This window comes from Acartia tonsa, chromosome 8 (genome assembly GCF_053477335.1).
Source record: "Acartia tonsa isolate MP-2025a chromosome 8, ASM5347733v1, whole genome shotgun sequence".
In the NCBI taxonomy this organism is placed as follows: Eukaryota; Metazoa; Arthropoda; class Copepoda; order Calanoida; family Acartiidae; genus Acartia; species Acartia tonsa.
This window is the reverse complement of record NC_137267.1, coordinates 748,457-773,217: the sequence shown is the minus strand read 5'-3', so window position 1 is coordinate 773,217 and position 24,761 is coordinate 748,457. Positions and strand designations below refer to the sequence as shown.

The following is a 24,761-nucleotide window of genomic DNA, read 5'->3' as shown; positions in this document are numbered from 1 at the left end:
AACTTTGTATGATCCATTCTTGTCTTTCGGTATAGGCAGAATATGGGCATTTTTGATGAATTGACCTGGTTCAGTGGGCATTTTGAGACGGTTTTTGTTCGCCTCTAGCAGAGGTTTGAGGACCTCTTCAACTGCTTTCATGGCTGCTTGATTGTGGCCAAGGGACTTTTCCAGATCTTTATCAACTTGTACACCATTGATTCTTACACACTCGTTTCTGCTGTGTTGTTCTCTGTCATCAAGCTTGATTTTTAGCAATTTGATTTCAGATTTGTAGCTCTCCATCTCTGTCTTCAGATTTGTGTTAACAACCTTTATGGCGCTAATATCCTTTTCAATTTGTGGAAATTTTTGAATAAGGGGTAGAACCTTCTTGTAATTTTCCTCAAGGACATGGACCCTTTGTATTAAATCATCCAGGCTGTTGAGCTTATCCATCACTTGCTTGTGGTCGGAGGATTGTTTTTCCGTAAGCTTAGTAATAGCCTCCATGATATCTTTGGAGATATCCTCACTTGTCAACTCAATAGGAAGATTTGCAAAACGGTTTTTGTCCGACATTTTTTAAAACAAATTTTGTCCCTTCTGGCTTGAACTATGTATTAAAAGCGAGACATTTACGACACGTCCGCTCAGTTCAAGTATTTTAAGTCAACTGAGTATTTTAAGTCAACTGAAATTGGCACAAAGATAAGGAGGTGAAAAAAACAGGGATCTAAAGGGATAAGACAATGGCCGATGAATTGATGTACTTCCGCAATGATGATACACAAAATTACCCTACTATATATTAAAATTAGTGGATGAAACGTTTGGACACACAACACTCAACTAACCATCCAATCAAAATTCAATAAGATTCTCTAAAGTTGTTGAGGCAACGAATAAAAAACGTTGTTATCAAACTTTGGGGACTAGTGTAATAAACAGCCCATTGTCCTCTCCCTCCCTGTAAAAAAATGTAAAAAGAATTCCTAGTTAAAGTTTAGATCTGTTATTACACAAACCAAGGACTTCCAAGAGTAACTGGACTAAGTGTCTCAAAAATCAGCCTTGTGACGTCATAATAATGAGGGAGATGAGAGGAGAAGTGTGAAAGAAAACCCCCCCCAAAAAAGATGAATAATAACTCATTTTATGACGTCACATGGCTTATTTTTGAGACACGGAGGCAGGGGGGGGGGGTAAATGGATGAATAGCCTCAACCAAAACAAACATATTATGGGGGCCCTATAAAACAAGGATAACGACATCCATAAACAGAATGCATGGACAAATGGACAAAAACGGTTAAAGAGAAAAAATACTTTTTTGTTTTTGTAGCTTTACCAAAAGACTAACAGACTGAGGAAATTTTATTCAAGATGCTGATAAGTAAATGGATTTTTAAAAAATATCAGTCATCAACATATATTACATAGTAGCTTATTGAAACATGATAAATAATTACATGGATGTTGTACCACATTTCACCTAAAAAAACTGTCCTTCCAGTAGGCTAATGTAACCATTACAACCACCCACCCATTCTACCCCATCCCCCCCCCCCCCTCCGACTCGAGGAAATTAATGACAAATAAATGAGAGCTAGAGTAGCAACCTATATTGGCGACAAAATATCCCCTGTCATAATATCCACATATATTCTATATCCATTCTTATTGAATTGAATCTAGTTTGTGAAGTAAATGGAAATCATGCATATCATTGTGTGCAATCAATTCCGCATATTTGTAAATAGTGGCTACGCCGTTAAGGCCTCTAGGGAAACTTGAGGTGGTGGGGGGTTGAATTGAAATGTATCGGTTCAGCGGTTTTCGAGATCATTCGGTAAAGACGCACAAAGATTCGCAACAAGGATGACAATGTAAACAATAGAGTAGCTTTGCTGCAAAAAAAGAAACAATTAAACTGGTAACTAAAGTTTTATTAAACTTCTTTTTTTTAAATTGTAGTGTCAAAATTTTTCAACTAATAGTTTATATCTAAAATAGAATAGGAGTAATTTTGTATATCATCATTTGGGATGTATATCAATTTATCTGCCATTGTCTTATCCTTAAGATCTCTGAAATATCCGAAGAACATTTAAACGAGGAAATGATTTCACATTATTTATATTCCTCAAAGAACTAACTCGGGTTTTAAAAATTAAACAAGGATGACAACATCCATAAAAGCGAAGCACTGAAATGGTAGGACAAACGGACATTAACACTTGTATAGTGTCAGAGCTGAATAATCATAATATAAATGTATAAGATTTGAAGCAAAATTGTAAGTAAATTTGTTGAAAAACTGCTTGATACAGGATAATGTTTATGGACATATTTACATTTTAGGACTTGATTATATAGTTGCTTTGCTTATAATATTGTACTTTGTTGTCATAGGAATCAGTATACCAAAAATCAGAACAATCGGATAATAAAATCACATAAAATTTAGTTGTTAAAAATTTTAAAAAATCAACATGTTTAAAATGGACGTACGGACATTCAGGTAATGATTATAGAGTTGCTACGCTTTTTAAATCGTACTACTACTACAGGAATCACCATGCAAAGTTTGAAATCGATTGGACAATTCTAACATGCCTAAATTAATGAAAAAAGCTATCCGTCTTAGATGTACAGACGGACTGACGGACGGACCTACCCTAATTATAGAAAAGCTTCGCTTTTAAAAAAGAACAAATATGTTTGATATAAGCCAGGGTATTTTGATACAGGGATCCAAAGGGATAAGAAAATAAGCGGTATATTCATGTACATTCCCTATGATGATACTCCAAATTTCCCCTTTTGTATTTTATAACTAGTGGTGGAAACGGTTAGACTCAACTCAAAATTCGATAAATGTCCTCAAACTTTTAAAGCCAACATTTAAGAAAGGGTTATTATAAAACTTTAGAGACTAGTGTAATAAACAGCCCGATGTCCCTCTCACCCCCTCAAAAACGTCAAAAGTTGTATACAAATTCTTTATACAAATAAAAAATTAAGGTATGGAAGTGACATCGGACTGTGAATTACACTGGTAACCAAAGTTTTAATAATCACACTACTCCTTTGCTTGCTTAAATATTTGATAGTGTTGTTCAAACTAGGATTGTCTCGATTTTTCAACTTATTAATTACAGAAGGGGTGATTTTGTTTCTTTAGGGCTGTACATCAATTAATCGTCAATTGTCCTATCCCTTAAGATATATTATATTCAAATTAATTGTAAATTCGAAAAAAATACGCGAAATCTATTTTTGCAAACTGAACTTTACTGGAATTGCAAAGATTCTGTTTGAGATAAGATGCAGGCAAAAGTTAGCCATCATTTTCGCGGAATTTAACAAATTTTAAAATTGCAAACTACTTCTACAGAATCAAATACACAAAGAGGGAGGGGACATTAGGCTGTTTATTTCGCTAGTCCCCAAAGTTTTTATCAACATTTTCTTATCTTTCTTGGTTCAACAACTTTGGGGACTTTTATTGCATTTAATTGGTTGGTTTATTAAGTTGAGTTTCCAAACTTTTCTACCACAAATTGTAATTTACAGAAGGGGTAATTTTGTGTATCATCTTTGGGGAATTTATCGGCCATTGTCTTAACACTTTAAATCCCTGTAAATACCCTATTAAAATTACTCTGCGCCCCTACAATATGTGATCTTTCCATTTGAAGGGCGAGAAAAAGAGCTGAAAAATAGCCTGAAACCACAAAAAGACCTATGTGAAGCTCTCTTAAAATTTGGAAATCAATCGGTTCAGTGGTTAGAGAGATCTTAACAGAAGAATAAAAAAAAATATAAAAAAATTTACTAATAATTCAAGAACTTCTAAAATAAAAATAAAGTTAAAAGTTTCATGCCAAATAAACAATTCTTTCATTTCTAAAATTATAAAAGCCACCCTGTTATTGACCGGCTGACTTTCAGACACGCATTATAGAAAGCCTCGCTTTTATAAATCAATCGATCAAAGACATTCTGTTACTTAAAAAGAATAGTATCGGGATAAGACATAAGACGATAAATTAATAAACTATACATCCCCAATGATTATTTTAAAAGTTACCCCTTCTTTATATTTTAATTATTGGTTGAAAAAGTTTAAACGTTTCTAGTTTAGAATCAACTCATCAAAATTCAATAAAAATTCCCAGAGTTATTGAGCCAAAGAATAAGATAACGTGGCAATAAAACACTTGATGCCAGTATAATTTACAGTCCAATGGCACCTCCCTCCCTGTATATCATCATCTCAATATCTGCCCTGCCTTTGAAGTGAATACTATGTATGTGAACTGGTTCCTAGATTTTTATACAACCTAAAAATATCACAGCAGATTTTCTATACATAATGATAAGACAATGGATGATAAATTGAGATAGACCCAACAATCATTATGAACAGAATCACACCTTATGTGGATTATACCAATTTTGTAGTTAAGATTTGAGACTGCTAGTTTGTAGTACCCAATCCAGATTCAATAAAATATTTAGGAAACTATTTAGAACGTATATTTAAAAACTTTGGGTACCAATACAATTAACAGTCAACGAACCCTTCCCCCTATTCATACCAAAGGAGTGTAGAAAATCCGTATAATACCAGGGAGAGAGGAGACATTAGACTGTAAATCACACTGATAACCAAAGTTTTATAACTAAGTTACATTATTATTTGGCTAAACACCTTTGGGTACTTATAATTTATATTGTCCAATCTTTTCACCAAATAATAATTATTTAGCGAAAGTGTAATCTTGTTTAGCATCATTGAGGCACTACATTAATTCTGTACTGTCATGCTAATGTAACTAATCGTCTAAGGAATCCGGGCTTGCAATGCATGAATTGGCATTCCCTTACTATTCATTGATTCATTGGGATACTTTACTCAATAGTTGTAAACTTTTTCATTATATTTAATTTTTTTGTTGTTGTATAAATCAATCCTAAGCTTAAGAATTAGTTCTCCATTTAAGGGAAGCTTCACGTTGGTCCCTGAATGGTTTAAGGCAATGTTATTTTTAGATTTAAGTCTTGGGATGGTTTAGGCTATTTAGGCTATTTTTCCAACCCCCTTCTAATAGGGAGCATCTAAGTTCTAGGGGCACAGCCTCTAGTTAAAGCATAGTTAAATACATCTTTCATTGGGATTTGAAAAGAATTGATAAATAATCGATTTAACATTATACTTTTCTAAATTTAAATTTAAAACTCCTTGAAATTTCTATTAAGTATCCAAATCTATTTTCAAGATGGGAATTGACTTGCATTTCTAAATTAAACTTGAAAATCCAAATTTCCTAATTGAGTGAATAGTTTCTTTTTTGTAGCGAAGCAACTCTTTAAATCTTTGATTGATTGATTAGCCATAGTCTCTTAGGGTTTGGACCTAAGTAGTCATGGAGTAGGCTGAGACACTTTTGTATAGCCACTAGGGCTATCAATCTCCACGTTCAAGCACATTATGACTTGACCCGCTATCTCATGAGAGCTACTCATTATTACCTCACCCTCGCCGAGTATGGCAGGTGTTCCAAATTAAGTCACCGTAATGAATGACGCTCTCCGCAGAGGATCTTGGGATAAGGGTAGTACTGATATTATGTACGTGACTAATGAGTATCCAAACTTACACAATAATCCCCTTCTTACACAACCAGGGAAAGTTGCGTGAATGTATTCAACTGAGAAATTCGAGTTGCCACATGGGGACTAGAACTCGAACTCTCATCACCGTAACTCAGTGCGTTACCACTGAGCTACGACGCCCCTAATTCTTTAAATCTAAGTTTGGTTGGTATTGGGGAGTGAGACGCAGAAATATGGTTAAACAAACGAACAAAAAGTACTAGAACATATCTTAAGTTGTCATAAAAAAAAACAGAAAGAAAGAGAGAATTATAGAATAGAAATTCACGAATCTTGGCAAATGAAATATATATGTCTTTTGTCTCATAACCGATAGATTGCAACTATACGATCTTTGGAAAGAGTTATCTTTACAAAAAAAAAATCAGCAATCTATCATAAATAGCAGCTGAGAAAATCACATTTTCCCCAATAGCATTACGGACCGGACGGACAGACAAAGAATATTGGCTTCGCTAACGGAAGTACAGACGGACATATATGCCAAAATTATATAGAAACTTTTTGTTTTGCTGACTATATCAAATGTAATTGTTGGGAGGGAGCTAAAGGGATAAGACAATGGCCGATAAACTAATGTACAGCCTCAATGATAATACACAAAATTTCCCCTTGTTTAAATTACAATTTGTGACTGAAACTTTTGAACAAACAACTTAATGAACCAAACAAACAAACTGCAAAAGTACCCTAAGTTGTAGAGCTAACCGTCTGTATAAGTTGTCTATAGATAACAATTAGTGGTTGAAACGTTTGGACACTCAACTTAATGAACCAAACCAAGGTCCTCTCCCTCCCTGCGTAGTTGGAGATTATTTAGGGTAATATAATCTTTGCTAATGATTCTATTTGTTGTTTACAGTAAAAAAAATCCACTAATATTTGTTTTTTCTTCCAATAAACAACATTGTACATGTTAGAAAGAATTGGTTTGTAAATTACACTAGTACCCAAAATAGCTTTAAATATTTGGGAACTTTTATAAACTAGTATGTAAAAACTTTCAACCAATATTTTATTAGAATGAACATTTTGTTTATCAACATTTGGGAAGTACATCATTTATTGTCCATTGGCTCTTCTCTTAATATTCTTGACTGACATTCAAGGACAGATGGACGTACAGCTTAATCTAGTTAGAGAGTAGCTTATTTTATAGCAACTATGTCCTTACCTGTGAGAGTCCATCTTGAGGGTGATAACTCCGCCTCTTCAGTGCCTTATCTCCGCCATCTTGGATTCCCCCACCGGGCTGTACCGCCTGTCTCCTGCGCGGAGCACTACTGCCCCTCTGTTCCCGTCCCGGTCCGCGCTCTTGCGACCTACCGGCCCGACTGATCAGCTGATTGTCAGCTGATGTTGTAATGGCGGCGCCGCGCGAATTGTTGTTGTTGTTGAGAAGGTTGAGGTTGCTGTTGTCGCTGTGTTGGGAGGTTGTTGTGGAGTCGCCTCGCGTGTATGTGGTCGCGTACTCGGGGCCTGGCGCCCAGGCTTCTCTTACCTAGATAGATAGATAAGTAAACGTACCTAGTTAGTTATACAGATAGATAGATAGATAGATAGACATATACATAGACAGATTGTTAGACAGATAGTTAGACATATACATAGACAGATTGTTAGACATATACATAGACAGATTGTTAGACATATACATAGACAGATAGTTAGACATATACAATATACATAGACAGATAGTTAGACAGATTGTTAGACATATACATAGACAGATAGTTAGACATATACATAGACAGATTGTTAGACATATACATAGACAGATAGTTAGACATATACATAGACAGATAGTTAGACATATACATAGACAGATAGTTAGACATATACATAGACAGATAGTTAGACATATACATAGACAGATAGTTAGACATATACATAGACAGATTGTTAGACATATACATAGACAGATAGTTAGACATATACATAGACAGATAGTTAGACATATACATAGACAGATAGTTAGACATATACATAGACAGATAGTTAGACATATACATAGACAGATAGTTAGACATATACATAGACAGATAGTTAGACATATACATAGACAGATAGTTAGACATATACATAGACAGATAGTTAGACATATACATAGACAGATAGTTAGACATATACATAGACAGATAGTTAGACATATACATAGACAGATAGTTAGACATATACATAGACAGATAGTTAGACATATACATAGACAGATAGTTAGACATATACATAGACAGATAGTTAGACATATACATAGACAGATAGTTAGACATATACATAGACAGATAGTTAGACATATACATAGACAGATAGTTAGACATATACATAGACAGATTGTTAGACAGATTGTTAGACATATACATAGACAGATAGTTAGACATATACATAGACAGATTGTTAGACATATACATAGACAGATAGTTAGACATATACATAGACAGATTGTTAGACATATACATAGACAGATAGTTAGACATATACATAGACAGATAGTTAGACATATACATAGACAGATAGTTAGACATATACATAGACAGATAGTTTGACATATACATAGACAGATAGTTAGACATATACATAGACAGATAGTTAGACATATACATAGACAGATAGTTAGACATATACATAGACAGATTATTAGACATATACATAGACAGATTATTAGACATATACATAGACAGATAGTTAGACATATACATAGACAGATAGTTAGACATATACATAGACAGATAGTTAGACATATACATAGACAGATAGTTAGACATATACATAGACAGATAGTTAGACATATACATAGACAGATAGTTAGACATATACATAGACAGATAGTTAGACATATACATAGACAGATTATTAGACATATACATAGACAGATTATTAGACATATACATAGACAGATAGTTAGACATATACATAGACAGATAGTTAGACATATACATAGACAGATAGTTAGACATATACATAGACAGATAGTTAGACATATACATAGACAGATAGTTAGACATATACATAGACAGATAGTTAGACATATACATAGACAGATAGTTAGACATATACATAGACAGATAGTTAGACATATACATAGACAGATAGTTAGACATATACATAGACAGATAGTTAGACATATACATAGACAGATAGTTAGACATATACATAGACAGATAGTTAGACATATACATAGACAGATAGTTAGACATATACATAGACAGATAGTTAGACATATACATAGACAGATAGTTAGACATATACATAGACAGATAGTTAGACATATACATAGACAGATAGTTAGACATATACATAGACAGATTTTTAGACATATAAATAAACAGATAGTTAGACAGATAGTTAGACGGATAGTTAGACATATACATAGACAGATTGTTAGACATATAGATAGACAGATTGCTAGACATATACATAGACAGATTGCTAGACATATACATAAACAGATAGTTAGACAGATAGTTAGACGGATAGATAGACACATAGATACGTTATAGATAGACAGATACGTTGTTAGATGGATAGACTGATAAATAGATATAAAGTTAAATAAATAGACAGTTAGATAGATAGACAGTTGGATAAACAGATAGATACACAATCAAATAGATTGTTATGTAAATAGATAGATACATTGATTTTCTAAAATTTATTACCTTAACAACTTCAACGGGTAATGATTTCTTTTCTTGTAACACCTAAACACAACATAATTCTATTAATTTTAAGAACATGATAAATTGAAAGAACAAAATAAGTAGGTACTACTTATTTTAAAAGATCTAAATTCTATCTATTTTTTAGAAGCTTGATAGCATTTTTAGATAATTCATTCGGATTAATCAACCTACATCAACGTTGTTTTAAAAAAATTACTTTTCTTTTCTACTTTTTCAGGTTTAGCTAGGTATCATACACTTCTCTTTGGTTTAAAGTCATAAAGGACACATTCTAGTGTTGTTTTTCTATTTTGGAGAGATTTAGAAATGGTTGCTTTATCCTAGGAAAATCCTTAGGTAATATCTAACTTTCTTGTCATAACATTACCATAAAACTATAATATTCTTTCTTTTCAACATATTATGTTAGTCTATCTATCTATCAATGTTAATTTATTTTTATTTTTCTATATATCTATCTATCTATCTAATATTAACGAAAAAACTTTAATAACCATTCGTTCAACAATAGCTCGTAAAGGGATGGGTTATAATTTTGGCTTAAAACCACGTCATAAGTAAAGACGTCTCTTGTTGTTACTACTGCTGCAATGTCAGGTGCGACACATAGATACCTCAGCCCAAAACAGTGGCAACACATTACCATCTACAGTTACGATATAACAAGACAAAGGTCGTGCAATCAAAAGGTTGGTTGTCTGAAGGATAAAAATAGATCCTGTACAAGCCATCCAGATGATCTATCTATCTTGAAGTTGCAATGTTTATTTTGAGCCAGGGATAAGACAATAGCCAATAAATTGTTGTACATCCCCAATGAGGATACACGAATGACCCCTTCTGTAGATTAAAATTAGTGGTTGAAACATTTAGATACTAAGCTAAAAGAATCAACCAATTAAAATTCAATAAAAGTCCCTAAAGTTGTTAAGCCAACTAATAAGAAAATGATATTATAAAAATATGGGGACTCGCATAATAATCAGTCCAATGTCCCCTCCCTCCCTGATTGTGTGTGCAATATATTTAAAATAATGTGAAAACTAATGGCTTCCTAACTCTTCAGGGAGGGAAGGGACATTAGACTGTAGATGAAACTTGTACCCAAAGTTTTATCATCACGTTATCTTGTTCGCTGGCGCAAAAACTTTGGGAACTTTGATTAAATTGAAAATTGTTGGTTCCAAACTCTAAACCACTTAATTTTAATCTACAGAGGGGGTTATTTAGTTTATTATCATCGAGGAAGGATGTACATTAATTTATCGTCCATTGTCTTATCCCTGCTCCCTATCTCTCTCTCTCACAGCCAAGATTCTTAAGCATAAATTTAGGACGGAATTAGTGTTACTTTGAATAAAACAAAGCATTTGATAGTCGGGAAAGTTTCTATCTTTTTCTGGATAAAAACTAAGTTCTTAATTTCAATTAAGAAATATATTTGAAGTTATTTAGGGAAGTTCATTCTATATACTAAAATGTATGAATGTCTAATAAAATCTCGTAAACTGCTAACACGACGGCAGGTTTGAGACTATTTAGAATGTAAACCCCACAAAACTACGCTTGGGTTAATTATAGAGCTACTATTAACACAAAGATGACAACATCCATAAGTAACGTAGCGAAGCACAAAAAATTCATGAATGAACAGTCTGATGGTTATAAAACAGATATTCAGTGTTCATAAAAAAGAGATTTTTTCACATTATTGTATTAAGACCGACAGACTATTTTAAATAATAAAGTAGCTTCCCTGTTAAAAAGTGAAATGTATCCATTTGGTGAAGAACCAAATCTCTTGGATCTTACACCAGAATATCATGTACTCTAATAAAGAAAAAAAAAATGTTCTGGCTAAAATAACAAACCCCCTTAACCTCATCCCCTACCCTCCTAATAGATGAATGAACTGACTAATAAGTGAAGTCCATGTTAGCAAGCTAAATTGATGACAATATATCCAGGTAAATACTATATCCAATATCCAGAAGAAGAACCAAATTTCTTTTGGCACCAAAAACAAAGGAAATTTGATATTACAAATCCCCTGGAAAGGTGAATATTATATTATAGAATGTCAGGGATCTAAAGGGATAAGACAATGACCGATAAATTGATGTACATCCTCAATGATGATAAACAAAATTATCCCTTTTGTAATTACAATTAGTTGTTGAAACACTCAACTTAATGAACAAAATTTAGTAAAAGTCTCCAAAGTTGTTAAGCCAACGAATGAAAAACCGTTGTTATGGAACTTTGGGACTAGTATAATAAATAGACCATTGTCCACTCCCTCCTGTAATAATATAATCTTCTTATATTCAAAAGAATGAAAATTTTATCTTGATGTAATTTAAAAAAATAAGATATTGGATATATTTTGAAATTCTAAACATATGTATCATCAAAAAAACAGGGAGGAAGTGAACATTGTACTGTAAATTGTTCTGGTATCTAAAGTTTGTTTCCTTTTGAGCTTTGGGTACTCTTAGTGTTAATAAATCTTGATTGGCAGGTTCAAACTTACATAATCATTATTAATGATTTTTTTCTAGTTAAGAATGCATAATAAAAACAAAATAATAATAAGAATGCATAATAATAAAAAACATACATTAATCAAAAAGGAATCATTTTTCTTAAAAATAATATACAGTATTGCTTCCAAACAAAAATAAATATCCGCTGTATTAAAACTGGTTCCCAGACACACTGAAAAATCATGTATAGCAAAAATCGTTAGTCGTAAAAAATGTTATATAATGTTGTTATGTCAAAAGCGTGACATTAAAGCGTGGAACACTTTTACAGAGTTAGGACTTAAGATAAAGGTTGTACAACAAAAAAGTTGTTGCAATTAACCTATTGAAAATATGACATTTTTTTAGAAGCGAAATGTACTTTTTCATTTCAATTGGAATATCGCTTACTGCCCAATAATGCATATACAGACAAGGATCTGAAGGGATAAGACAATGGTCTATAAATTGAGTACATTCCCAATGATGACAAACAAAATTACCCCTTCTGTAGATTACAATTAGTATTTGAAACGTTTGGGCACTAAATGAACCAACCAATCAAAATTCATTAAGTCTCCGAGGTTGTTAAGCCAACGAAAAAGAAAACGTTATTATAAGACTTTGGGAACTAGTGTAATAAACAACCCAATGTCCCAACCTTCCTGATATACCTAGACATAATTGAAAAAGTAAACAGAAATACAATATGCGCATATCAGAAAGGCATAACAAAAAAGCCAATAGTCAATTATATATAAACAATCATTATGTGTATTAATACAGAATATTAACATAGTTTTTAAAAGATATGGCTTCGAAATCGATTAATATCCGCTGGATTAGAACCGGATCTCAGTCATACTGAAAAATCATGTTTAGCATCGTTTTATAGAAGCTTTCCGTCAAAAGGAAAAATTATAAGTTTAAAACCAGTTTTAAAAACTAACAAAACTGGTTTTAATCTTAAAATTTTTATTTTGATATACGTGGAAAGCTGTCTAAAATATGATGTTAACTATTTTAATTCAATCATCCCATTAAATAAAACAAACTTATGCTGATTATTATTACAAATAAAAAGGTTTTAGAAATTTTAAGTATCCTTATAATAGAGTAAAATGATATATGTCTGTACCGAAGGATTTCGCTTACCAATGAACCGATATGGTTCTTCTTGACAGGGTAGCTTCTCATAGGTTCTTGGATGGTTTATAACTATTTTGGGGGTGGGTATCCTTCCAAGAGATATCGCTGAAAAATATTGAAGAAAAAAAACAGCTGATATTAACATAGACAAATTACTTATCGAATTAGATATTTAAAAAAATTTAAAGTGTCACTAGAGGCCTCTAGGGGCATAGCCGCTGGTACAGACATATCTTATTAGTAGTCTCTATTAGAATACTAATTAACTTATAATTAGTATTAATTAACTTTCAATAGGTATTCGTATGTTTGACAGGGATCTTAAGGGATAAGACCATGGGTGATAAATTGATGTACATCACTAATGACCTTAAACAATATTACCCCAAATAACCAAAAACATATCAGGACCTATATATCATTTGAACCAAATATGGATAACTTAATCAGCTCAGTGGTTAGCGAGATTTTGAATAACAAACAAAAAACATACTACTTTATATAATAGAATATTGATGTCTAATAAACTGTATAAAATTATTATAATAAGAATAATGCTCAAAGGGTATCTGGAAAATGTAATATCTGCAGAAATCTTAAGGGATAGGACAATGGACCTTAAATTGACGTACATCCTTAATTATTATAAACTAAACACTCCTTCTTGGTTGAAACCTTTTAAAGGTGCTTCTAAAACTTTGGGTGCCAGAATAATTTCCAGTCCAATGTCCCCTCCCTGCATGAATATGTAGAACATTATATGAATATGAATTATACAATAATATTTAATTAAAGCAGAGCTTTTCTATAATAAGCTTTGGCAATTAGGTCATCATTTTTTTGTAATTTAAGTCAATATTTTTCTTTCATTCAAGCTCTTTTAACTTCTAATGTTCTGTAATTACCCTTTTAAAACTATTATCAAAGTCATTATTCTGGTCAAAATAGTTTTTCTATGTCAAAAATATACAATCTATAATACAAAGTATTAAGGTATTTTTAACTGAAGCTAAAGATCATGGAAAATGCTGGTCTAAATTGGTTGTATTTTACACGGAAGCTTTATAAATGTCTTAGGGGGGGTTTTAGGCTCTTTGCCTGAACTTCAACCCCACTCCCCTAGTTTAAAATAAGAAACATTATATTGCTTTAAAGTTTATTACTACAGTGTTAAACAAATATAGCATCTTAATTAAGGGATAAGAAAATGAACTATGTACATTCCCAATGATGGTAAACAAAATGTATTTTATGTACACTGAAAAGTTTGAAACAACCAATCAAAATTGAACAAATTATCCAAAGGTTTTGAGTTAAGTTATCAGAATTCAAATCTATAAACTTTAGGTACCAGTATAATTTACAGTCCAATGTCCCCTCTCCTTATATTTATATAGTTTATTGCTGTGTAAAACAAACAGAAACTGAGAAAAAAGATAATGCAAAAAAATAAGAAAACTTTTAGAGTGTGCTTTCACTTCAGCAATAATTAAAACAGCAAATTATTACAACAGAACAAACTTCCCCTTTTCTTTTGCTTTACTTTCAACATTAAACAACCCTTCTAATTTATTTGCTTTTAGGACTTTTTAGTAGCGAAGCTACTCTATAATTCATTAGTCAGTCCATAACGCTATGGGGGAAATCTTCTCAGCAACTATTAATGATAGACAGCTGAAACTTTCGATGAAGATTCCTATGACAAAAAACCTAAATCTTTGAATATTTCATGATTTTAACATCTGTTTTATAACCAGAAAATACTTTGGGTTCCGACTAACAGACTAGTGTCCCCTCCCTCCCTGCAAAATGTAAAAGGTAGAAAGTCATCAGGACATCAAGACATCAAGGGATTAAGGCATCAAATTTATATCAAAATAATGGCTGTAAAAGTGTTGTGACAAGAAAGAAAATCTCATTAAACTCAAATTGAACGCAAATCCTGTTAAAACTTTCAGAAGATGTTTTCTCATTCTGTATAAAAAAGTATGTCTTAAAATAGCATGGGAATGGTAAACAAAAGAGCAAAAAATGCAAAAATAGTGTTTTTAGCATGCTGGTATTTTCATCAAAGCAATAAACATGACATTTCCTAACTCATTATATTTTAAGACAAAGGATTAGAAATGGTTATCAGCCATACGGAAAAATCATGTATAACATCGTATTAAAGATACTTTTCCACGATTATTAAAATAAAAATCATAAAATTAATACCAGTTATGAAGGCCGAGCCTTCGGCCACTCAGTTCTAACTAATCTGGTTTTAATCTTATAATTCTTATTTTTAATTTCCGAGGAATGCTGTCTATAATACGATGCGTCTATTTTTTAGCAATTTTGTAGAAACACTTAGTTTGAAAAGATTTGAAGAGCACTGTTGCCCATGAGATGGAAGTAAAAAGTCTTTGGCAATGCACAATGGTATGTTTTACAAAAACAAGGCCAAAAAATCGCATATATTCTAACATCTGAGCAATCAAAAGGACGTTGTATGTATTGTAACAGGTCTAATGAAAAAATTTTTATTTTATTATTTGCAGCAAATAATTACCTTTAATTTCATAATTCAAAAATAGCTATACAATTCTATGTGTGGTAGTCTTCAGTTCTTAGACTTAAGATAAATTTTAAATCATCCAGATGTGTATTATATTCATAAAAACAAAATGTACAAGTTCCCGGTTTGGTCCAAGAAAAAAAGTTCCAAAATCGACCCAACCTAATGGGAATATTTAGCACTAAATCTGGATGCACCAGCAAGGTTTGCTAGCGTTCTGTTGCCGCCAGGATTATAATAATATTGTACAATATTTTTTCCCCAGTTAAACAAATCCAACAATAATAAAAAAAAAAAACTTTTGGGTATTTTATTGAATTTTGATTGTTTTGTTCATTAAGTTGAGTGTTGAAATGTTTCATCCAATAATTTTGAGTATCATCATTGCATTGGGGATGTACATCAATTTATCGACCATTGTCTTATCCATTAGTTCCCTAATGCCTGTAGGTGTGTTTGTGTGTGTGTGTGTATGTATTTGTGTGTATGTGCATGTGAATGCCTGTTATGTGTTTGTGTGTGTGTATTTGTGTGTGTGTGTATGTGTGTGTGTGTATGTGTGTGTGTGAAAAATAAGTTAGTTTAGAAAAGATTAAAGTGCATTTAACAGAGTCCTTCACTTAGTAACTAAAACAGTGCCTCTACAAAAATAGTTTCTTAGTATTAACAACAGCTTTCCGCTGATATTAAAATGAAAAATTATAAGGTTAAAACCAGTTTTGTTAGCCTCCATAAAACGGAAGCCCGGGCTTATAATTTTTATTTTAATATTTGTAGAATATTGTCTGCAATACGATGCATTACATGATTTTTCAGTAAGACTAATAACCGGATCTAATCCATCAAATATTAATCGGTTTCGAAGCCATACTTGAAACAATATTATCCCTTCATTAAATTAAGATTATTGTTGGAAAAGTTAAGACACTTATAGTTTGTATAATGTACAACCCAATCTATTTTTAATTTATAAAAGAGTCCAAGGGTTTTAAGCCAACGAATTAGTGAAAGGTATCTATGAAACTAGAACTTACAGAAAAAGGTCATGTTATCAAAGTATTAGTTGTCTGAAACCAATTGGTCATATAGTTAACCAATGAAAGGGTTGATAAAAAACTTTCTTCAACAAATTTTATTAAAAAAATAGATTGTTTTTTTTTCTTGCAAAATGCAAAAAAATACACCACAATAAAAATGAGAAAATGTAATCTTTTGCAACCATATGAACAATATGAAGTGCATTTAATATTGTATATTATCATATACGCTTTAGAGTTTTGCTTGAATTTCCTAAATTTTAAAAAGAAATCACTTTAGGCAAATTAACTTTTTTATCGGAAAAAAATGTTAAACCCACATTATTTTCATACTTTTTATATTGTCTAATGTACTTAAAGTACCATTCAAAATGTGCATATATAGTATGAACAACAGAGGTTTCAGTGCCACCATTCATTTCAATGAAAGAATAATTATGGATATATAATCAACACAACTATCTATTTCCAATGTCGGGGACCTTTTTCGTCTACTAGCAAATTACTTTCTGCTATTTTGTAACGGCTTGGCTGTGGTAATATTTCCGACGCTCTTAGGCTGATATTCAAAGACCCAATTAAAAGTCAGCACAGGGTCCACAGGGTGGAAAAATACAGTTATTTAACTCCTTCCCCCAGTATTGTTTTACTTTAATTATCATTCTTAGTTTTATATGATGATCAATTCAATCAGTCAAGCTTCAAAGGAATTTCTAGCAGACAGGAGAAATGACAATGGTTCTTATTTATTGTTCAGTTCTTTCCTCCAGTAGGAGGGGAGTGTATATGGTAAAGGGGGTGGATGGAGGTATAATAAAGTAAAGTATATTATCAAAGTATACAAGAATCTGTCACAATATCCACGTATTATATATCCATTGTTATGTTGTGTACCCTTTAATCATTTAAACAGATATTTCTAAAACTTTGTGGTATTTGTATTCTATCTATCTGTCTATCCATATTTATATCTTTATATCTATCTATCTGTCATTTATCCAATCATCTATCAATCAATCTATTTTTTTAACAGATATATTTAAAACTTTATGGTACTTTTATTTTATCTATCTGTCATTTATCTAATCATCTATCAATCTATTTTTTTAAATAGATAATCCTATTGAACTATCTATTTATCTACCCTTATGTCTACATCTTTAGCTATCTATTTATTCATCTATTAAATGAAATAGATATTTTTTTTAAATGTGTGAATTGTTTTTTTCTAATTCATTATGTATTTAATCAAACTATCTAACCATTTACCTATTTATTTAAAAAAATTTATATCATCCTTATTAAATATGGAACTCCATTTTAAAATAGATATCTATCTATCTTTGAATAATCTATTTAACCTTATAAAAAACTTTCAGAATATGGCAAAACCAGTATTTTTAGAAACTTCTAAATATCCAAACTTTTTTGGGAGGGGTGAGAAATAATTTACGCACTAACGATATTATAGAATTGCAAATTCCAACAATATGATTTCTCATTTCCATCTTTTTCAAATACAATTTTGTCTCTTTTTAGTAGTGAAGCTACTCTATAATTTACTTTGTCTGTCCGTCCGTTGGTTAGTCTGTAACGGTAGTGGAAAATATGATTTTCTCGGCTGCCATTCATGATGTCGGCTGATTTTTTTTGTGAAGATTATATCAATGAGCATCCAGTGTGTAATTTACTTTGTCCGTTGGTCTGTCAGTCAAATTAAAAATATTATGAAATTTAAAAATACGTGAGAAGGGTTTCGTGATTCTTGATTTTAACAAATGCTCTATAACTCACTTTGTCTGTGTTCCCATTCATGCTTCGCTACTTATATATGTTGTCATCCTTGCTAGAAAGAACGATATGCATCAGTGATATTAAGCGGATGTGAATAAACACTTTTTATACTTTTTGCGGAGAAAATGCAGTTTAACCGAAAAAAGGTCATGTTTACGAATAAAATTTAAGTTTTTTTCTCCAGGAAGGTAGGAAACATTGTAATGGTATCCAAAGTTTTATAAACAGGATCTTTCTTTCACTTGCTAAAAAAAACTTTGGGAACTTCTATCAAATCTTGATAGGGATGTAAAACCTAATTCAAATGTTTTTTTTCTCGCAAGAATTCAGGAGTCTAAAGGGATAAGACAATGGCCGATAGATACATCTACAATAATGATAAACAAAATTAGCCCTTCGGTAGATTTCAATTGATGGTTGAACACTCAACTTAATGAAAAACCAATCAAAATTCAATAAAAAATTCCAAAGTTAGCCAACGAATAAGAAAACGTTATGATAAGACTTTGAAGACTATTGTAATAAACATTTCAATGTCCCCTCCATCCCTGGTTATTCTGCAGCAAATATTTTATTGCTCTATAGATCATTTTAGAAACATTGATAAAATTTATTTTCTTACAGTTGTATCTCACAAGTAGTATTTTATTATGTCTTTTTTCAATTTATTTTATCTATCTTTAATTCTATTCTAGTGGATACGCCCCTTGAAGGAGCAATTAAAGTGGATGGGAAAGGGAAGTCGACCAATTCGACCCCCCCCCCCTTCAATTTTAGTTTTAAAAAGACAAAATAAAATAAAAAGAATCCATCCATCCATCCATACATCCATCCATCCATCCATCCATCTATCTATCTCTATCTATCTATATTACATCTATCTATCCATTTATCTTACCTTATGTTCAGTGTATTGACTAGTGCTCAGCATGGACAGTGACTCGCACACCTACAAAATATTTATTTATTGCATCGTATTATAGACAGCTTTCCGCAGATAGTAAAATGAAAAGAAAAATATTAAACCCAGTTTTATTAGTCCTGTTCTTAAATTAATTTTAAGATTTTTATTTTATAATTCGTAGAAAATAGTCTGTAATACGTTGCTATACATAATTTTTCAGTATGACTGAGAACCGGTTCTAATCCAGCGGATATTAATTATTTTCAAAGCCATACTAAAAAATAGACTACATAATATTTGAGTTTGATAGCAGCTCATTTAATAAGGCAGTTTTTGCAATTAAACTCTTCAAAAATTCTTAAAAACCTATTAATGATCGACCAGACGGAAGAACAGTTTCTATAGTTATAAAGTAGCAACGCTATAATAATTATATGGATAGTGCCTGTAAAATTAAATACGTTTAAAGCATCAAATTTGTGATTTTTTCTTTTAAAAATATACATTTAAAACTTAAGATTTTAAAGCGATTTTCTAAACTAAATTTTTAAATATGGTTAAAATTTTAATTAAATTTTCAATTATCTTATTCTCAAAAAATATTGAAAAACATTTTTTTACTTTAAAAAAAAACTAAATTTAAATTCAACATAGAGGTGTAGTTTTATATCCTGATAGATTAATATATCAAAAACTTTTTTCAATCAAGAATAACAACATCCATTAATGCCCTGAGCGCTAAAATAAATAAAATTAAAGTACATCGTATTTCAATTTTAGAGCCGAGAAAAGAAAGGGTCTATAGCAAAAATAGTAATAACGTAGTTACCCTAAAGTATGTCCGTACGCCGAAGTCAGCTATTGAAATTAGCTGATTCTCAGAACATGTAATTTATAAAAATATCAAGATTGATATTTTTTCTAATATATTGTATTTAATTTACCAGAGTTTATAACGCACAGTCCCTAATTTTAGAAAGGCTTTGCTGCGAACAAAAAAAATGTGATTTGACTTGCTAATATTGTGTTGCAGTGGTGTGGATATAGCATTGCGGTTCTCAATGGATGTACAATATACGGAGATGATTTATTAATTTAGGTTAATTTAGGTTGCAATTTCCCCTGCATTTATTTGTCAGGCTTTTTATCCAGTAGGAGGAAAGGGATAGAGGCTACAGAGTTCACTTTATCATAGTATATGAAAATCTGGTGTAAGATCCAAGTAATTATACATCCAATCGGTTCTCCCTTACATTTTTTGTAGCGATGCTAATCTACAAGGCTTGGTTAGTTGGTCGGTATGTTGGTCATTCAACAACCCTCACCGCACTATGGGGCGAAGCCCCTGTAAAACTCACACCCCCCTCCCCATTTTTTAGGTATTACGTGTAAACTTACGCAATTTTGAGTAAGTTTTTTTCATGTGTTATATTAATACTAAATTTGACAAATTTTTACATAATATGTCTATCTTTAAGAACGATTCTATATAGAAGGGGGCTTTCCATTACCTCATGGGGCAAAGCCCCTAGAGGCTAGTATTCAATAAAGTAATAATTTTTTTATTTTACTATGGACATAATTAATACTTTATAATTAACATATTAATTGTGCACAATAATATAACTTTTAGTACTACTTTTTGGTATTTAATGTCCTGAAATTTTTAAGTTTCTGTGCGTGATTGATAAATTAATGAAAAGCTATGTGATAATGTGTTTTTATAATAAGCGTGAAAAATCGGCCTAAAATAAGTTGTGGTAAAAAAAACATTTAGCTAAAAATAATATCTATATTTATAGACGTCCAAAGGTGGGGGTAAAGGGGTGTGTTTACTTTGAAACCCTTCATTTCACCCCCCTCAAAATTTAAAAAATACATTGGAATACCTCTATGAAACTTTTGAAACCCCTCATTTCACCCCATAACAATAAAAAAGCTTGGACGTCTCTGTGTATATTAAGTTTTGCCTTTATTATACTCACTGTGTTCTTAATATTGGACAGCACACTCAACGGATTTTTAAACACCTAAATTTTTAATGATTTCTGTTTTTTTTGCTGTACCAAATAAGATCTCGCTAACAGCTTATCACATCAGTTGGACACAATACAATCTTTTCCGATTTTGTATTAATTTTGCGGAACATGATTCCAGTTACGTCATATTTTTCTTTCCCGAAAAAGGGAAGGGGGGAAGAAAAAAAGAGATGGGAGAAAAGGGGGTTTTCCCCATCTCTTTTGAAGAGATTTTCTTCCTTCCTTCCCTTTTTCGGGAAAGAAAAATATGAATCATGTTCCGCAAAATTAATACAAAATCGGGAAAGATTGTATTGTGTCCATCAGTTGGTTATTCGGGTGTTTTTTTTTTGCACCAAGTTGAAAATATGGGAAATTGCCTTAAAAGTTTGTTTCTACTTTTTTCTGCTTAACTTTGAGGAGGCTAATGTCAATTTTTCTAAAATTTCTCTGGCAAAACTTCTAGATAAATTGTTTTAAACAAGGATGACAACATCCATAAAAGCGAAGCACTGAAACGGTATGACAAACGGACATTAACACTTATATATTGTCAGAACTAAATAATCAGAATAAAAATATATAAGAGTCGAAGCAAAATTCTAAGTAAATTTGTTGAAAAACTGCTTTATACAGGACATAAGGAAAAAGGATAAGAGGATGAATACTCACCCCTTTTTCATGGTAAAATACTACTTCCCCATCCCTAAATTTAGAAGCAGACGAAAATCAAAAACCGCCCAGGGCTTTTTGTAAGTCAATCATAAATAATAATGTGAATAAAAAGAAAAGCGATATTTAGCAAACAGCCGTGGGCGGTCAGAATCAGCTGAATGTTCATTATGAAAAAAATTTCCCCCTTTTTAGAAATAGATGGATTCATCTTTCATGAACACATTTTTTTAAATAAAAATAAAATTCTATGTAATTTTTAATTAAAACATTAAAACGAAAATATCTAATCTAATATTCTTGCCCTAAATATGGAAATAGTAAAAAGTAAAAAAATATTTTTTAAAATAATTTTTAATCCTCCCATTTGAAAAGTAGTGGAATAGCAATAAATTTTTGCGCGGCAACAGCGCTAAGTAGGCCTCTAGGCCCACTGCCTATTTTCGTCTTCTAGTTGCTTCGATTCCTCTCTTTTATTTTTTTCTCTATGATACAGGATAATATTTATGGACATACCTACAATTTTAGGACTTGATTATAGAATTGCTTCGCTTAGAACATTATACTTTGTTCTCCCAGGAATCAATATACCAAAAATCAGATCAATCGGATGATTTGATCACATAAAAATTTGTTGTTAAAAAAGTAAAAAAATCAACATGTTTAAAACGGACGTACGGACATTTTGGTAATGATTATAGAGTTGCTACGCTTTCTAAATCGTACCTAACTTTTAAAGGAATCACCATGCAAAATTTGAAATCGATAGGACAATTCTAACATGCATAAATTAACGAAAAAAGCTATCCGTTACGGACGGACGGACGTACGGACGGACCGAACCTAATTATAGAAAAGCTTCGCTTTTAACAATTCCCAAGACGTTGTCCCATCACGAACGCAAAAGAATCATTGGGGATGTATATCCATTCATCGTCGATTGTCTTATCCCTACAGTTCCTTATCTAAAAGTTTGAGTTTGTGAGTCTGTCTTTACAGATATGGTTCTTCTTTACAGTCAAGCTTCACATAGGTCCAGGGTTTGAAGAATGGTAACAAATCGTGCCCCCCCCCCCAATAATTTGCAGTTCTGATAATTAGAAAAAGTGAAACTTTTGGCGGGAGTGGTGAAACACCTTGCAAGACATTACAAAGTTGACAAAACTAATTTATCTTAGATCCCAAATCCATTATTTAGGCCTAAGGGAAACCAATGTATGGACAATCAGACCATAGTATTGGTTAGATGGTACCATCCCCCAAAATATTTCTAAACCTTCCCAGGACCTATGAGAAACTACACTGTAAAGGAAGACCATTTCGGTTCAGCGGTTATCGAGATCCTGTTACTGTATTATAAGGATAGACTTTTCGAATTAATAATTTTAAAATTAAATGACTATTCAAACTTTAATGAATTAACAAAGTTTAAATTAATTAAATTAAATTTTTGTTTTAGTTAACCGATTAATCTTTCTAGGGTGTCTAAAAATTGGAAATTTTTATTATATAATTAACACATTATTCTTATATAAAAGTAACAGCATTTGAGTGTGTGTCTGTCTGTCTGTGCGGAAGAATCTCGCTAAACCCTGAACCGTTATGGTTCTCCTTTACAATGAAGCTTCTCATAGGTCGTTCTTGGAAGGTTTATAACTATTTTCGGAAGGGTACAACCACCCTCCCACGAGAAATCGCACAAAGAAAAAAATGACCCACATGCCCCCAAAATATGTTATAATTTTTCTTTGTAAAACTAAAATGAATTTAACCCTCCCCCTTCCCTCAGGTTCCCCTTGAGGCCTCTAGGGGCGTAGCCGCTAGACTTAAACATCTTTTAAAAACCGGTTTTGCTGTGTGATAAAACTCTTACCTGAGATATCGGGGACTGTTTCAATAGATGTTGCTGGCTACTTGGTAGCAGGATTCTAGATAGATAGATAGATAGATAGATAGATAGATAGATAGATAGATAGATAGATAGATAGATAAATAGATAGATAGATAGATAGATAGATAGATAGATAGATAGATAGATAGATAGAAAGATCAATAGATAGATAGATACATAAATAGATAAGAATTAGATGAAAGGTAAAGATCTATTTTTCAGTTGCAAAAAAATATCAATTTTGTATGACAAATTATTTGTTTAAGTGAAGATGGTAAATTGGAAGAGTATTGCATCATTTCTGCTATATGTATTACTATATCAAATTATTAACACAGCACAACATGACTTTTCCTTTATTTTCATTGTACATTAATTACTCTCGCCTTTAATCAATTTGCTTTATGGGATAAGACAATGGTCGATAACTGAGGTACAACCCCAATAATGATCAACAAATTATCTGTCTGTAGGTTTGAATTATTAGTTGAGAAGTTTGGAACAAACCAATAACATTTTTTTGAGCCAACGAATAAAATAATGTGGTTTTAAAAAATTAAAATAAATTTACATTACAATGACGCCTATCTCCCAGATCATTTTGCGAATATGAAACTCTTTGTGGAAGTTATAAATTGCAGAGTATTTTTCACAGAAAGGAAGGAGACATTGGGCTGTTTATTGCACAAGTCCCCAAAGTTTTATAATAATGTTTTATGGGTATTTTGCGTCAACAACTTTGGGGACTTTTTATTAAAATTTTATTGGTTGGTACAAACGTTTCAACCAATCTACAGAAACTAATTTTGTGTATCATGACTGGGGATGTACATCAATTTATCGACCAATGTAATATCCTTTAGATTC

At 31.7% G+C, this 24,761-nt stretch overlaps 1 protein-coding gene across 4 annotated transcripts in view; it reads right to left on the bottom strand.

Annotated features, from left to right (window-relative positions):
* Positions 1 to 24,761, bottom strand: part of LOC145325754 (uncharacterized) — a 183,972-nt gene that overhangs the window by 26,263 nt on the left and 132,948 nt on the right. For all 4 annotated transcript variants that reach the window (XM_080168696.1, XM_080168693.1, XM_080168695.1 and 1 more), the window contains 4 exons: positions 23,877 to 23,931; positions 19,308 to 19,358; positions 9,321 to 9,362; positions 6,839 to 7,165 (listed from right to left, as the gene is read on the bottom strand). In XM_080168696.1, the coding sequence (XP_080024822.1) occupies positions 6,839 to 7,165; positions 9,321 to 9,362; positions 19,308 to 19,358; positions 23,877 to 23,931 (475 nt within the window). The remainder of the gene's footprint in view (positions 1 to 6,838; positions 7,166 to 9,320; positions 9,363 to 19,307; positions 19,359 to 23,876; positions 23,932 to 24,761) is intronic.